Below are 13,881 nucleotides of genomic sequence, written 5' to 3'. Positions count from 1 at the left end.
TATAAATAGAACAGAAACAGACTGAGCTGAAATCCATGTTAATAGTTTTGACTTTTTTCTTTGTTTACCAAAGAATACTTTGATTCACCCTCTGTAATGTCCTCATTTTAATGTTTTTCTTCCCTAATAAATTTTGTGATGCCACCTACTTGGATTTGGATATATCCAGGGCTTGTTATGAAGTTATATAAACAGGGAGACAGATCTGCTTAAGTGTCTGTGCAAGAAAAGTCATCAGTGGGGTCATATGAAACTCAAAGTACCTGGTGTTCCTGTTAGAAGTAAAAGTTATCTTCCTTTTATTTTCCCCATGTTCTGAGAAATTTGAAGTTAAAAGAACTGCACCATAAACTTTGTTTGTTTTCTTTCCTTTTAGGTGAAGAGATACAACATCTGTCCATTGAACTTGCAGTGACCCAGGTCCAGTCTTCGCAAAACGCTGCAATGTTTTTGGGGATGTGGGTAGCCCCACCTCTGATCTTTGGTCTTAGTGTATGTGTCTATATTAAGCTCCAAAAGAGTTATGAAGCCATTAAACCTAATGTACCCTATATAAACTTCCTCATGTACAACAAGGCTGCTTATTACCTGGCTGTCCATATCTAACATCTCAACTATGCAGTATCCTATAGAAGTTTTGTAATAGGAATGATTTTACCTTTGAGTGAATAATTACTCATACCAAAGCCAACTTATGACCTTCAGTGACCCATTTATTTATTATATCAATTATGATTCTTTCCTTTAATTTCATTTTTCTAAGTTAATCTTTCTACATTTTAAAATGGTGACCAGTGCTAGAATGGAAGTTGTTGTTATCCTCTATTAAGTGCAATTCAAGTTGTGAAAATTGTATGAGCTCTCCAAGCCCCCTGAAGCAAAGCATTAAATCAGTTTATAGAAATCCTACAGAATTCTAAATCATCCTTAGCTTATGTAAATGTTCTAGAGTAATGTTGCTTTGCACCTTCTGAGGATCTGGTCTAGAATAATTCTAAGAAAATCCAATGGACTTTGGACTTCTGTCTTTGATCCTCCACTTCTCTAGGCTTTTTGTATTTGTAATGGTGTGTGCTGCCAGCAAAAAGAAAATCTAAGCTTTAGCCTGTTATTTCTGAATACAGCAGAGTTTGATGGTCACAAAGACCATACGTCATGAAGGCAGTACATTCAGTCACAGGAGCGGAGAGTTTTGCAACGTGCTGGGAATCTCCGCTCCGGCCATTTATGGACAAGTTTGACAAGGTTTTGAGGAAACCATTTCAGCATCTCTCTGTCAAAAAATCCTACTGCTTTGAATGTTTTGGGTAGGAATGGACCACAAGTTCTATAGGAAGGCCATAATCATGTCCAGTTTGAAAATGGCTGAAACCAGTTTGAGATAAACCTGGTTGAATGTAGTATCAGACTTAACTGATTTGGGTCACACTGGTTTATGCAATGCCTGTCCCAGACCCCTTCCTGGTTTAAGTTAAATCAGAGTCTCCCAGCATCCCGGCATGCTCTCTGGACTGGGCGGGGCTCTCTGCTCCAGGGACCTAGGCTGGCCCCTGCCCTCTGCTCCCTAGGTGCAGCTCTGGCAAAGACAGCACATTCAGGGTGCCTGCCTGTATTTCCCCCCACCCCCACTCCCTGCTAAGTAGGGATTCCCCCCTCCCCTCTGCCTTACACAGACACCTTTCAACATTAGCTAGCAGACCATGTGCTGGCTACATTCTGTGTTGTGGGAGACAGGACTGTGTTGCTTAGGACTCTTTGGAGCTAATCAACAGGTGGCTGGTAACATCCCTCTGTTCCTTCTTTGGAACAGGTTGTTTAAGAAGAGCTTGAACTAATGAGAGATCCCTTCATTTGGCTCATGGGGTGATAAATGCTCCCTGCTGTGCTGTGTAAATCCCAGCTGGCTCCTTCCCTGACCAGCGAGGTGGGGGACACCCCTCCCTAATCAGAGCATCCTACTGGGGCCTGGCCATGCCTCCCACAGCTCAGCACTATGGAATGGAAAGGAAAGCTGCTGTAGTACCCCCCAAGCTTCTAGCCTGAGCCCCTGGAGGCACGTGCCTGCATTTTTCAGTCCAGAGGGGACATCTGGATGGTTACAAACTGACTCAGCCTAGGCAGGTTAGATTACCCTGCAAAGAATGAAGCTCAGGCTTTTTGAATGTTTGTTCCTAGCCAGGGGGTTAATGCTTACTTGTGGTAAAACATAAATGTGCTGAATTCCTCTGCATTTGGTACAACTGAAATGGATTTTGAGACATTTTTGAAAACATTGTACCTGGTCTATAGACAAAGGATGAAGAGTTTTGGGTATAAAATTAAGTAAATGTTGGGTCCAGAATTTTTAACATGAAAGGAGGGGAGAGAGTATTTGAACAATTACTGCCTTGAAACAAATAATGTTGGATAGTTTGTTGGGTTCCGTGGTATTGGTTTACTGTTCTTCATAGTTGTTGAAAACAATCCAATACATTTTTCAAGTATTAATGTTACTTGTAAGTTAGTATACAGAACACTTGAGGAATTGTGATAAATCTTAAGCATGTGACACCCTCTATTTGTCTTTCAGATGAAAACCAGGGAATATCTTTTTACAACTTTGCCTCTGTGGATGAAACACATTGCAGAAGACAAACTGCAGACTTTTACTGAAGTATTTCTGGTACAGCATTTTGAAGCAAATAATCGTGCAAAAAATCCAGAGCTTTGCCAAAGTATCATGCAGGGTCTCAGCCAAGCTATGAAACTTCCAACTCCTGCCCAGTATTGCTGGAGCTGTTTGTGTCGGGCCACTGAGAAAATATTTGACTTTTTACCAAATGAGATTCAGGTAAGTAAAATGAATGTTTACATTTTTTCATAGTTTAAGACAGGGAAGGACTACTGTACATATAAGGGATAGAAAATATGCTGTAAAATGTTGTGCATGGTTGTTTTTTTAATACTGGCAAATTATTTTTTTCCCTTTTTTTTTCCTTTATAGTATATGGTGAAATTGTGAAACCAACTTCAGAGTGGACTTTTCTTCATAAATGATTGGGCAATTGAGAAACACAAATTTTTAATGAAGTAAAAATTACTGCTGAAATTGAAGCAGAGACAAATTAGAGAGAAAGTGCTTTCTGCAGTGTGAAAAACTACCTAGAAAGCTCCTTTACAATATCATACAGAAAATTCAGTGGGGAAAAGCACTTTTCTTTAGATGTTCCCCAGTATTGTTTTCATTTAGTTGCAAAAGTTCATTCAAGTCTAGCATAAATGCAAAATAAAACTACAAATGTTTCAAGCTTCATCTTTCCGGAAAACTTTATTAAATGGTCATGATGAATTAAGGGGGCTCCTGGGTTCATTAATTTAGTGACTTAGAAGTATGTGTGTCTGTCTGATATACAGTTGTCTATATTTTTTCCAGAGAAGTGAAATGGGAATGTATATAGATATAGCAAAATGCATGTCAGAAATGGCTGATACAGAGATTGACCGGATTGCCCAAATCTCTAAGGTAATCATGTCTTATTCTATGTTTCCACGTGTCTTTATACCCTTTATATACAAGATAAAGATTTGTCTTACAGTTTTACTTGTTCCCAAACTATTTTAGCCCCTTGCAAGTCTTAATGACTTTGCAGGTTGTCTGGACCATCATAGCTACAACATCGCCACAACACTACTTTCATTTGTATCCACAGATGTAGCTGTCATGTTTCATTGTCATACCATGTGAAAAAGAATGGTTTACTTAATCCAATGGGATTTCTTTTGTTGTTGCTTTGCAGAAAAATATAGAAAAGGCCTCTTTCATCAAAGTGTATCTAGTTTCTCAAGGCAGATTACCTTTGATGAGTTTGAATGATGTGATTGGTAATGCAATAGAATGCTGCTGGAAAGAGCCTATTACGTGGATGTTGTTGCATTGTTTCTACCATGCCCGAATCATAAGCCATGAAAACACAGGTAAGGCCATGTCTAAAAAAGAAAACACAGAAACTAATGTATCTGCACTTATTTTGTATGATAGAAGTTTTGGGGCATTTGAAGCAACTTTAAAATGGTTTAATCAAGCATTTGTAATTTCTTACGTATTATTTCTGAAGTGGTATAGATGGACTCAATGCTTTATACACTAAAAAAGATGGTGCTAGTTTTCTTCACGGCTTAATGCCTAATTTAGACCACTCTAATGGGCAAGGAAAGCAGGACTTCATCTTAGATTTGCAAAGGCTGATTTTAGTAGCTCTGACAAAAGCTCAGTGAAGCAATTAAGGGCAGGGAGTATTGTTTAACACTGAATAGTTAAATGACAATGTACCCTGGGGTATCGGAAGGCACTCCTCAAATCAGAGCATGCGGACTAGTTGATAAAACAAACTTACTTCTGGATGTACTTCAGTGATCAGATCTGCATTGTAGAAGTCTTTACACAACACCACCTACATTCTCCAAATCCTTTTCCCAGTTAAGAGCTAGACTCCATACAACAAGCAAATGAGCTGCTTGGAAGTGGTCTCACAAAATACTCCCAGGAATTTTATTAGGGGATTTCCTCAGAGCAGTTTGGAGGAATTTGTAGGCTGGAATTATTTGGAAGAAGTGTTTTTTCTCCCACCCCTTTTCCTCTTTTGCTCTTCCACTTCTTTTTAATGTGTTTTAACTTGATGGTTTCAGAGCTTTTTACAGACATGTTGCTGATGTTACATTGTGAATTTTAGCAGCTGCTCCTGCTATTATTAATAATAATAAAGCGCCCATATGCCTTTGGCCACAGTCAACCCCAAATTAAATGTTATGATTGTTGTTCCTCCGCTAGCCTGCTGTTTGGTTGCTATGGTGATTTCTTCTATTTGCTTTTTAAAGAAAAAACTAGCATTTTATGAAATACAATATTCTTGTTCTTACAGGAGTGTTGAAGAGAATGGACTGGTTGTTAGAACTGATGGGCTATACTAGAAATGTTGCTTACAAGTCAACATCTATACAAAATGTGGATCTTAAAGAGGTACATACTGTGAAAATAATCTGTAGCTTTCAGGAAAAAAATGGTTTCTGGTATAATTTATGTCCTTTTTAAGGAACAAGTATTATTCCCTTACTTGTTAACATTTTAGAAAACTGTCATCTTAGTACCTCCATAAAGAAAATCTCTGATTTTCCTTCTTTGTTCCTCAATGCTCTCTTATACTTAAGAGCTCTTAAATATTCAACCCTGACATCTAAACTGTGAGAGTAATGAAAGAAAACAAAAAGAAATCATTGTAGATCTCTCTACATTTAGAATCAGTGCTAAGAGCTGAGACTCTCCTTTGCAGTTTTTATGAATTCATCTCTATGGAAATTTGCTGTCCCTGCTCGTCAGAGTTCTACAACTATTTTTCAGAAGGGTCGGACAGTTTTAGCTCCACCTATGTTGTTTGTAGTTGTGTGTAATGCTCCTGCTTATCCAAGGCTGAACTTTTTTTGGGTCCCTTCCAAGTTGGACCTCCTCTCAACTCACCTGCCTCGATTTTGATGGTAACAAATTAGATAGGGGTTCAGTGGTTGTAAATACAGAGGTCCCACTTGGGGTTACTCATGAATCTGAAAGCAGTTGATGCAGGGGGCTCCACCTTCCCTGCACCGACAACCACACGCCAGCCATTGGTGTCGAGGTGATGAATTATGTTGCTGGAGTCCAGTCTGTTCCAGGTTCTTTCAGAGGCAATCCTGATGATGCTATCTGGACTTATCCAGTTAGGCTAAATGGCTTCTGGTCTACTAGGGGTTAACCTTTGAATTAAGCCCTGATGGAAGAACTCCGGGTGTCCGGATCCTAATATTTTCTTTCCACAAAATTAAGAAAAAAAAGAAGAAAAAGGGAAATGAGGAACCTCTTCCCATTCAGGTAGCTCCTATTCTGGCTAATACCTTTGTTATCCAGTCTGCCGCTCTTCCTGCTCCTTAGGAACACTGGGTTAGTTGCTGGGTTGAGGCTCGGTTCCCTTGCATCAGATTCCCCACAGCCTATGCAGCTCTGTATGTATTGAGCCCCTGTGGTTCTGACATTTCTTTGCCTGGGTGTCTCAAACCTCGGGCACAGCTCACTCAGAGGCAAGCTCTGTCCTCCTCTTCCCAACACTCCAGATGCCTTTTAAATCTTCCACGGTAGCGCCGGGCCCTGACATCATCAGCCTGGCACCGCCCAGCTTGATTGACGGCAGGCTCTTAAACCGCAGCGCCAGGAGCGCATGCCATTGCAACCCTGATGCTTCCTGCTCCAGGGATAAGTTTCTCGCTTTGTTGTGGGCTTGCTCAGCCCATTCGGGATTCCAGGGTTTGCTCATGGGGTCTCAGGCCCCTTTCATAACATTGTGCTTGTTAAAATCATTAAATCTTGTACTTCTGGTCATCAGCTAATTCATGCAGAGATCAGAAAAGAGGTTCCTTTCCTTAGGGTACAGCACTGCACATGTGTATACTTGGAAAGATTTGGGTAATTTGCCTAAAGAGTCAGCTAGCCCCTTCTGGGTACAGGAAGTCAAATACACTGGTGGACTTGTCCATAAACACATTTCCAGTTTTAAATAAAAATAAATGAATAAATCAAGACCCTATTGCTAAAGAAGCTTAGGTAAGAAGCATTTCATTTTGCCTTCTTTTTTTGTTCTCATACAGTTGTACTATTTACACACCAAAGAAAAACCATAAAATTGCTCTTAATTCTCATCTTTGGACAGCTCTCCAAGTTTTTATTTCAGCTGATTGCTGTGTAGGTTTACTCCTAAAAGATAAGACATGATCACTTTTTTTCCTATCGCTTATCTAATGAACCAAACTTGTATTAATTTCCTGTTTAGGCTGTAGATTTCCTGCTGTGGATATTCACAGCTTCTGTAGTTGCCTGGGCTGACCATGCTGCACCACTACTACTTGGTCTCAGTGCCAGCTGGTCACCATGGAAACCCAAAAACACGTCGCCAGAATTGTCTGCAGATCGAATCGGCAAGCACCCAATCGATGAACTTGCTGTGCAGGAGATGCTTACTCTCCTTCCAAGCAGTATTCAGCTTCTGCTAGCTAAAGAGCCTTGGAAGGAACACACACAGAAGGTAAAGCTGCACATAATTTAACTTTCTCAGAGCCTGATCCTTCAAGATGCTGTTAGCACTTCTAGAGCATCACAGGGTCATCCTCAGTACTCAGTACAGTCAGCTCAAGGCTTGTGTGAGGCAGCTAGTGTTTCTTCTGTGTCTGTTGTATCTGACTGGTACTCTTTTTATCGCAATCGGATATAGCGTGACCTACCAGACTCAACATATGTTCTTAAATAAGATATGTAAATTACAAGCAGATAAAGAACATTTTAGAGGTGGGAATTTTAACGTTAGGTCGGTTTAATTGGAAAGAAGGGAGTATACTAAACTCTAGTTCCAAAGGACTAGTTAAACATGCAGACCCTTAATAGTGAAATTGTCAACTGGTATAAATTATCATGACAAAGCTCTAGGAATTTATACCACCTGCAGAACTGCCTTCCAGGTTATAAAGCAACTGTTTCCTTGTAAATATTAGGTAGATATACACAAATGTGTGTACATGTGTGATACTGCATATGTCTAATTTGGCAAATGTAGCCCATACTTTCTATATTTGGTAAAATTGTTGAAATGTACATCAGACATTTAATTTTTTGAAATAGAATGGACACAGAAGAATGTCTCCCTGTACCATTCAGCGTACTCCAAACTCCCCTTGAAGTCAGCGTGTGGAATGTGTGAGGAATGTGGCATCTAGGCCATTCATATACAAATGAATAAATAGGTTTTAGTAAAGCAGTTGGGCTTATGCCTTAAAAATCATCTTTGGATACCTGAAATGTTACATTCTTCTGTGGACAATAAACATTACCAGAAAGACCCTGAAGACTGAGAGAAGTCAAAAGAGTGATGAGGGAATTGACTCAATGGTCGCATCCACACATGCAAGCATGTGCACTTGCAGCAGCTCAAACAGAAGCAGTGCAAATTTGAACCGGGGATATTTGTGTCAGCGCATGTGCCAGGATGTGCACTTTGGTGTGAGGAAATTGTGCCACTTGGGGCAAAATAACCCTGCCTGGCTTCTCCTAGATCTGCAGCCAGGGGGAGCTAGAGCCCAGGGCCAGCACCTGTGCTGTCCCAGCAGTAAAAAAAGCTGCCCTGTCCTCACCCTATCAGTACAAAAAGCTGCCCTGTCAAGTAGCTCAGGTCTACTTGCTCTCAGGAGCTTCTGGGGCCCAGCTAATTGGTATCTGGGGACACTACCCCTGAAGCAACCCTGAGAGTTCCCTGTACCCTTTACCCACTGCAGCAGTCTGGCAGTGGGGGCTGCTGCCTGGCTGTGACCTGCTGTGCACCTGCCAGACCCAGATGGGGACTGCACAGCTAGTAGAGGGATCTGCCTCTCTGAGTCAGCTGCCAGTGAGCTGTGGAATTCTGGTGTTCCCTATTTAAAAACTGAAAAATCCGATTTAAAAAAAAAATCCCAGAGTCACTGTAAAATACCCTGAAATCCATGTTCCTCCACAATTGAAACAAAAGACCACTAGACCGAGACTAGCTGGGCAATGTTTTATTGAGAAATCTAGAGTGTTAAAGCAGTCTGGAAGCCCACTACGGTCTCTCTCATCATAATAAAGTGAATTTTAAATATATACTTTGTTGCCCCCCCACAGGGGTTCCAGGCCCCCCAACAGGGGTCACAGCCCTCCCACCAGGGGTCAAATGACCCCCGAAGGGGCTTACTACCCCACTGCAGGGCCCACATGCCCCATCACCACTTCCTGTCCCAGCCCCCCAGAATGCTGTCCCGCCTGTTCCCATCCCCCACCAGCTCCTGCAATCCCCCTGATGGCTGCCCCACCCCCCACCTTCTTCCCCAGGCACCCCAATGACTGCCCCACCTGGCCCCATCCCTTGCTTGCACACCGAGCCCCCCAGTGGTTGCTCCTCCCACCCCAGTCTCCAACCCTGTACTCACCAGCAGTAGCAGGGGCTCTGGGGCCTCCTGGCAGAACCCCGCCACCCAGGACAGTGTGGGGCAGTGGGGCCTGGGCTGGGGCCGTTGCAGCTGTCACCCTGTGTAAGGGGGGCAATGATGTTGGTGACCCCAACGGCAGCTGCTACCGCAGGTGAGTGCGAGGGGGGTTGTTTTTTTAATTGTCAGGATGCTGAGGCCCAGAGGAGCAATAATTGGGGGCCTGGGTGGGGCAGCGATGAGGAGACTTGGGGGGGCAGGTGGGGAATGGGGCCGAGCGGGGCAGTGATGGGGGGGCTCAGGGGCAGGCAGGGGATGGGGCTGGGCGAGGCAGTGATCGGGGATCTCAGGGGGCAGAGGGGGATGGGGGGGCTCAGGGGACAGGATGGGGATGGGCGGGGCAGCAATGGGGGGATTTGGGGGGCAAGAGGGTCAGCAATTTGGGGTGCAGATGGGGGCCAGGGCGGGGCTGGGGGTCTGGGACAGTGGGCAAGGCTGGCAGGGTCCCTCCCATGGTCCTCTCCCCCTCCTCCAGTCCCCCCTACCCCCTACTTACCGGCACTGAAGCCCGAGTCCAGCTCCCAGTGTGCCTCAGCACCAGGAAGAGGGTCAACCATAAAGGTGCACTGGCTGCTACCAGAGCAGCTCTGTGGAGGACCCAGCCTCTGGTTGCCTCAGGGCATGGTCCAGGACTCTACCCTGCCCTGCTTTTTTCCACTGCGGTTTTCTTTGACTCCTGGATATCCAAGGGTCTAATTTTGCCCCCATGCTGAACGTTTTCTCATTCCCGCACATGCCTCTTGCAGCATCTCTAAGTGCTTATAGATGCTAAAAGACACATGTGCATGCTCATCTGCACATGCCCAATAAGTCTTCAGGGCATGTAGACAGCTGGAAGGTATAAACCAACAAAGGTGAATGGAAATTATTTACTGCACTGGGGTAATGGGAGGAAATTAAAAAGGGAAAATTCAGACTATAAGGGAAAATCATTGTGATAGTAAGATGTACTGTATTAATTTGCTGAAGGAAAGATTAAAAATTGTAATCCTTGGTACATTTAAAAGCAATATGAATCAAATATTTAAAAATATATTGAGCTGACCAAGGCTGCATTGTCAGTCTGCTTATTCTGCTTTTTTTCCCCCGTTTCATCTATAAAGCTCCAAATGTTTGAGACAGTTTACCCCAGTTCTGCAGTGTTTTATTTATTACTTTGCCTCCTGTTTTATTTTTTTGGCTTGAGTAAAGATCAGTACTTAAGTTATTCTCTGTAGTAAGTCTGCATATTGCAAATTCTCCACTTTGTTTATGGAATCTTCACTGAACAATCAACATGTCTCATGCACAGTACTAAATAATTTGGTTGACTAGGTAAAATATTGCCCCTTTATTTGCTGTGATATGTGCCTCATTGTACCCAAAGGTGTTAATTAAGAATTCAGTTGAGCAGATATTCAAGTTGGCTACCAGTAGTGCAAATGACTAGCCCTTAAAATAGTTACAAATTTTAATGTCAAATAGTAATCTTTCTTTGTGACATGTACTGGCTTCAAGGTGCAAAACAATTCTAAACTTATTTTACATGTATAACCAATTTAATAGTATAGTAGTGATTATTTTTTTTAATGTAAGGTAACTTTAAAAAGAATGCAGTTGTTTTGATTTTGGTGTTTTTGCGTTTTGCTGCCTCCACCCCTCTCCTCTGCCCTCCACTCCAGTTAAACATGATGTCTTGACTGTTTATTGATCAAAGAAGGCTACTACAACAAATTTTAGTCTCATTTTCATAATCCAAGAAGAGATCATTCGTTAATGTAGTCAGAGAGGCATACAAAGTTTTATTGTACTCGGTCATTCAGTTATGAGCAAACTAATTTGAATGGATTTGTTACTCAGTCTGAACAGGTTATACGTAAATTTGAATAAGGATAACTGGCTACTCCAATCATAAAAAAATTATGGAGCTGTTATACAGACATACATTTAATTTTTTTTATTTTTTCATTTTAATCTTAGTTTATCGACTGGATTCTTAATATAATGGAAAGTCCTAAAGAAGCACTGTCGGATTCTTCCAGAGACCTATTAAAAGGTACTGTATATATAGGTTTTTGTTCATACACGTCTTTCAACACAGGGCGGGGGAAAAGTCAATAGCTTTATTAAAGACACGTTATGTAGCTACGCTGTACACGTGTTTATGGGAGCACTACATATTGGCTCTAAAATAATCTCTACAGGCAAAGAAGTATTCTCTCAAAATCCTTTTTAGATTTTTTGATTCTTAATTTTATCTGTGACACCCATCATGCTACTGAAAATTCAAAAGCTATCAACGTGCAGATAAGGTTACAAATGTGTATCAGCAATTTGATACATGTTCCTTTTAAAGACAGTTAACATTAAAAATGCAACACAGTAGTGGGAGCATCTACACATTTAATTAATGCACTTTAGGTGGTAATGCACATTAAATCTGGTACCTCTGGGCATTTTTACACATGCAAGCGCCACAGCAATGTGTGCTTTGAAAAGCACCTGGCACTGTGACGCTTGTGGTTTTATAAGCAGCAACATGCACATAAGCACTGAGAAAATAGTGACGGCGTGCTTTTGAACTAAAACACATCGGAGGAGCACACTACCACCATTTTCTGTGCACTGATGCGCCTTTCGCCATGTATACAACTGCACGTGATACAGCGCTATTTGCCTCAGCCTGCATTCAGAGCAAACTTGATTAATCGAGTCTGCTCCAAAGTGACAGATTCCAGCTTGTTCTGGGGCAAAAAAATGTGTATAAATGCCCTTTGTCAGGAAATACTAGAAGAATGTGCATTAGCCTGTTTTAATGTGCATTAGCTAAAGAGCACATGTTTTGTACGATGCTTTAGTGCACATAAAATAGGCTAATGTGCACTAAGGTACACATGTAGATGCGCCCAAGTGTGTAACTGAAAACCCCTCAAGCATTAGACTAGAATATGCTGACCACTGGTTGTGCTAAAGTCAATGTTCCAATCAGTTAATTTGACCTTTCAGCTTTCTTGGTGAATTCAAAACCACTTAACCCTGAGGATACTGGCTTATACTCAAATGAAATCTCTTAAATTAGGCATTTTTCTGGAGCACTTCTGTTACAGTATTCCATAAATCCTTTAACAGCCAAGCCTATAGTGTCTATGAACAAGTTGGGTTTTGTGAGGAACAAATTATAACAGGCCTACTGTATCTTGGAAAAAGCTACATATGCTTTCTTAATCTTTTCATTGGTCTCATACAGCCTGTCTTCTCTCAGCTCGGTCTGTAGCAGTTGCACCTCAGCATTTCAAAAATGCCTTCCTCATTATTAATCTCTGAAAATAAATTAAGAATAAGAACATCAGAAGCAATGCAAAATTGTCCTGGGGAACTTCTTGTACTGAATGCCTTGATCAAGATAAAGCTGCTAGTCAAATTGCAGTTGGGTGTCATTTTACCCAGACACTAAGTTCATACAAAAATAAAAGGAAAAAAATATGATCTGCCTAGTAATTTAGGGTTATTCCTCAAAGGATGAATCCTTCAAAAACTATTAACGAGCCAGTAAATGTCACTGAGGAAGTGAAGGCTCATATTCAATATTTGCCTAAAGTCTGTCATCTTCCCCCTCCCCCATCATAAGGCGTGTGGATTTGCTTACAGGTCACTCTGCACTGCATTCAGACTTTCTCCCCTTCAGTTGCTAGTTCTCTTGTTCTGTTTGCTAACCACTGCCCCTCCATCTCCCTTGTGGTGTTCTCTCAAACCTCAGGATGATTTAGTGTTAGCTGACCCAGCTCTTACCTGCCAGTGTTAAACCAGAAACTTGGGTAATCTGGTAGTGGCTTGTGTTGGAGCACATGCTTAGGATTTATGCAGAGAAAGGTGTCAGTTACCAGGCAGGTAGGACAGATAAATATTTGGTCCAAGTTAGGGTCCAATTCAGGCCCATTCCTCAAATGTTGGCTTTCTGGTACTTAGAATCCCTGGTAAGAACGCTAAGCATTACCCCTGAACTAACACCTGAAAAGAACCAGTAAAAAGAATATATGACCAGATAAAATTGACACAACTGTGATTTTAAGTCATGAATACTATCTCATTTCTTCATAATCATGTGATTCATCTTTGTTTTCTCAGCTACACTTCTGGCTTTGAGGTTTCTTCCAGAATTCAAAAAGAAAGCAGTGTGGACTAAGGCTTATGGTTGGTAGCCACAACAAAGCAACCTCATCTTATCTAATGAAGAGAACCATTAATACTGAGAGCATTCTGAGAAGTGTTGAAACATCATGAAAACTAATTCCAAAGAGGTTTCTTACCATGAAGTTTTATGGATTCCCTTCCCACCCCAGTTTTAGGCAAAAATAATTTCATTTTGCATGTCAGTAGACCAGCTTCTGCTATGCACTGTCTTGCATTGGCCCGGGGATCCATTTTGGACTGTGGATTGCAAATGAATTATAATCTTGAATTCTGGAGGTGCTTTAAATGACATAATGAAAGCTGTGGAAGATGGAGAGCATCTCTCTGTAATGAGTGGAAAATGCGTATGAACAGTTGCAAAAATTAAAAACAAATATTGCAAAGTTGTGGGCATTTTGAATGCTGCATTCATTGCATATACACTCCTAAGTAAAACATGCACATTGTTTTTTGGAAGGCAGAATGTAGGGAAAAAGCTTTTTCCAGAGTCATGGCTGATTGTGTGACATCATTATAAGTGCTTCTGGAAACAGAGATTACTGGAAGTGTGGTATTTTAGGAGGCAGCCTCTATGAGATGATAGGAACTTCCTAGTGCTGCAGGGCAGTAGCAAGGCTAGGCTCCATACCCTTTTATATAAGTTCCTGTGAATAATAAAGTGTT

General features: G+C 41.6%; 1 protein-coding gene across 4 annotated transcripts in view; it reads left to right on the top strand.

The window, feature by feature from the left end:
• FOCAD (focadhesin) overlaps positions 1-13,601 on the top strand; it is a 257,789-nt gene extending 244,188 nt beyond the window's left edge. For all 4 annotated transcript variants that reach the window (XM_090038791.1, XM_090038793.1, XM_090038792.1 and 1 more), the window contains 8 exons: positions 377-492; positions 2,570-2,830; positions 3,413-3,502; positions 3,777-3,954; positions 4,899-4,996; positions 6,831-7,082; positions 11,008-11,083; positions 13,153-13,601. In XM_090038791.1, the coding sequence (XP_089894917.1) occupies positions 377-492; positions 2,570-2,830; positions 3,413-3,502; positions 3,777-3,954; positions 4,899-4,996; positions 6,831-7,082; positions 11,008-11,083; positions 13,153-13,226 (1,145 nt within the window). In that variant the 3' untranslated portion in view covers positions 13,227-13,601. The remainder of the gene's footprint in view (positions 1-376; positions 493-2,569; positions 2,831-3,412; positions 3,503-3,776; positions 3,955-4,898; positions 4,997-6,830; positions 7,083-11,007; positions 11,084-13,152) is intronic.
• The last annotated feature ends 280 nt before the right edge of the window (positions 13,602-13,881 follow it).

Source organism: Crocodylus siamensis, chromosome 3 (genome assembly GCF_052110815.1).
Source record: "Crocodylus siamensis isolate JL-2025a chromosome 3, ASM5211081v1, whole genome shotgun sequence".
Classification (NCBI taxonomy): domain Eukaryota; kingdom Metazoa; phylum Chordata; order Crocodylia; family Crocodylidae; genus Crocodylus; species Crocodylus siamensis.
Note: the sequence above shows the minus strand (reverse complement) of the source record. Positions and strands in the feature narration are given on the sequence as shown.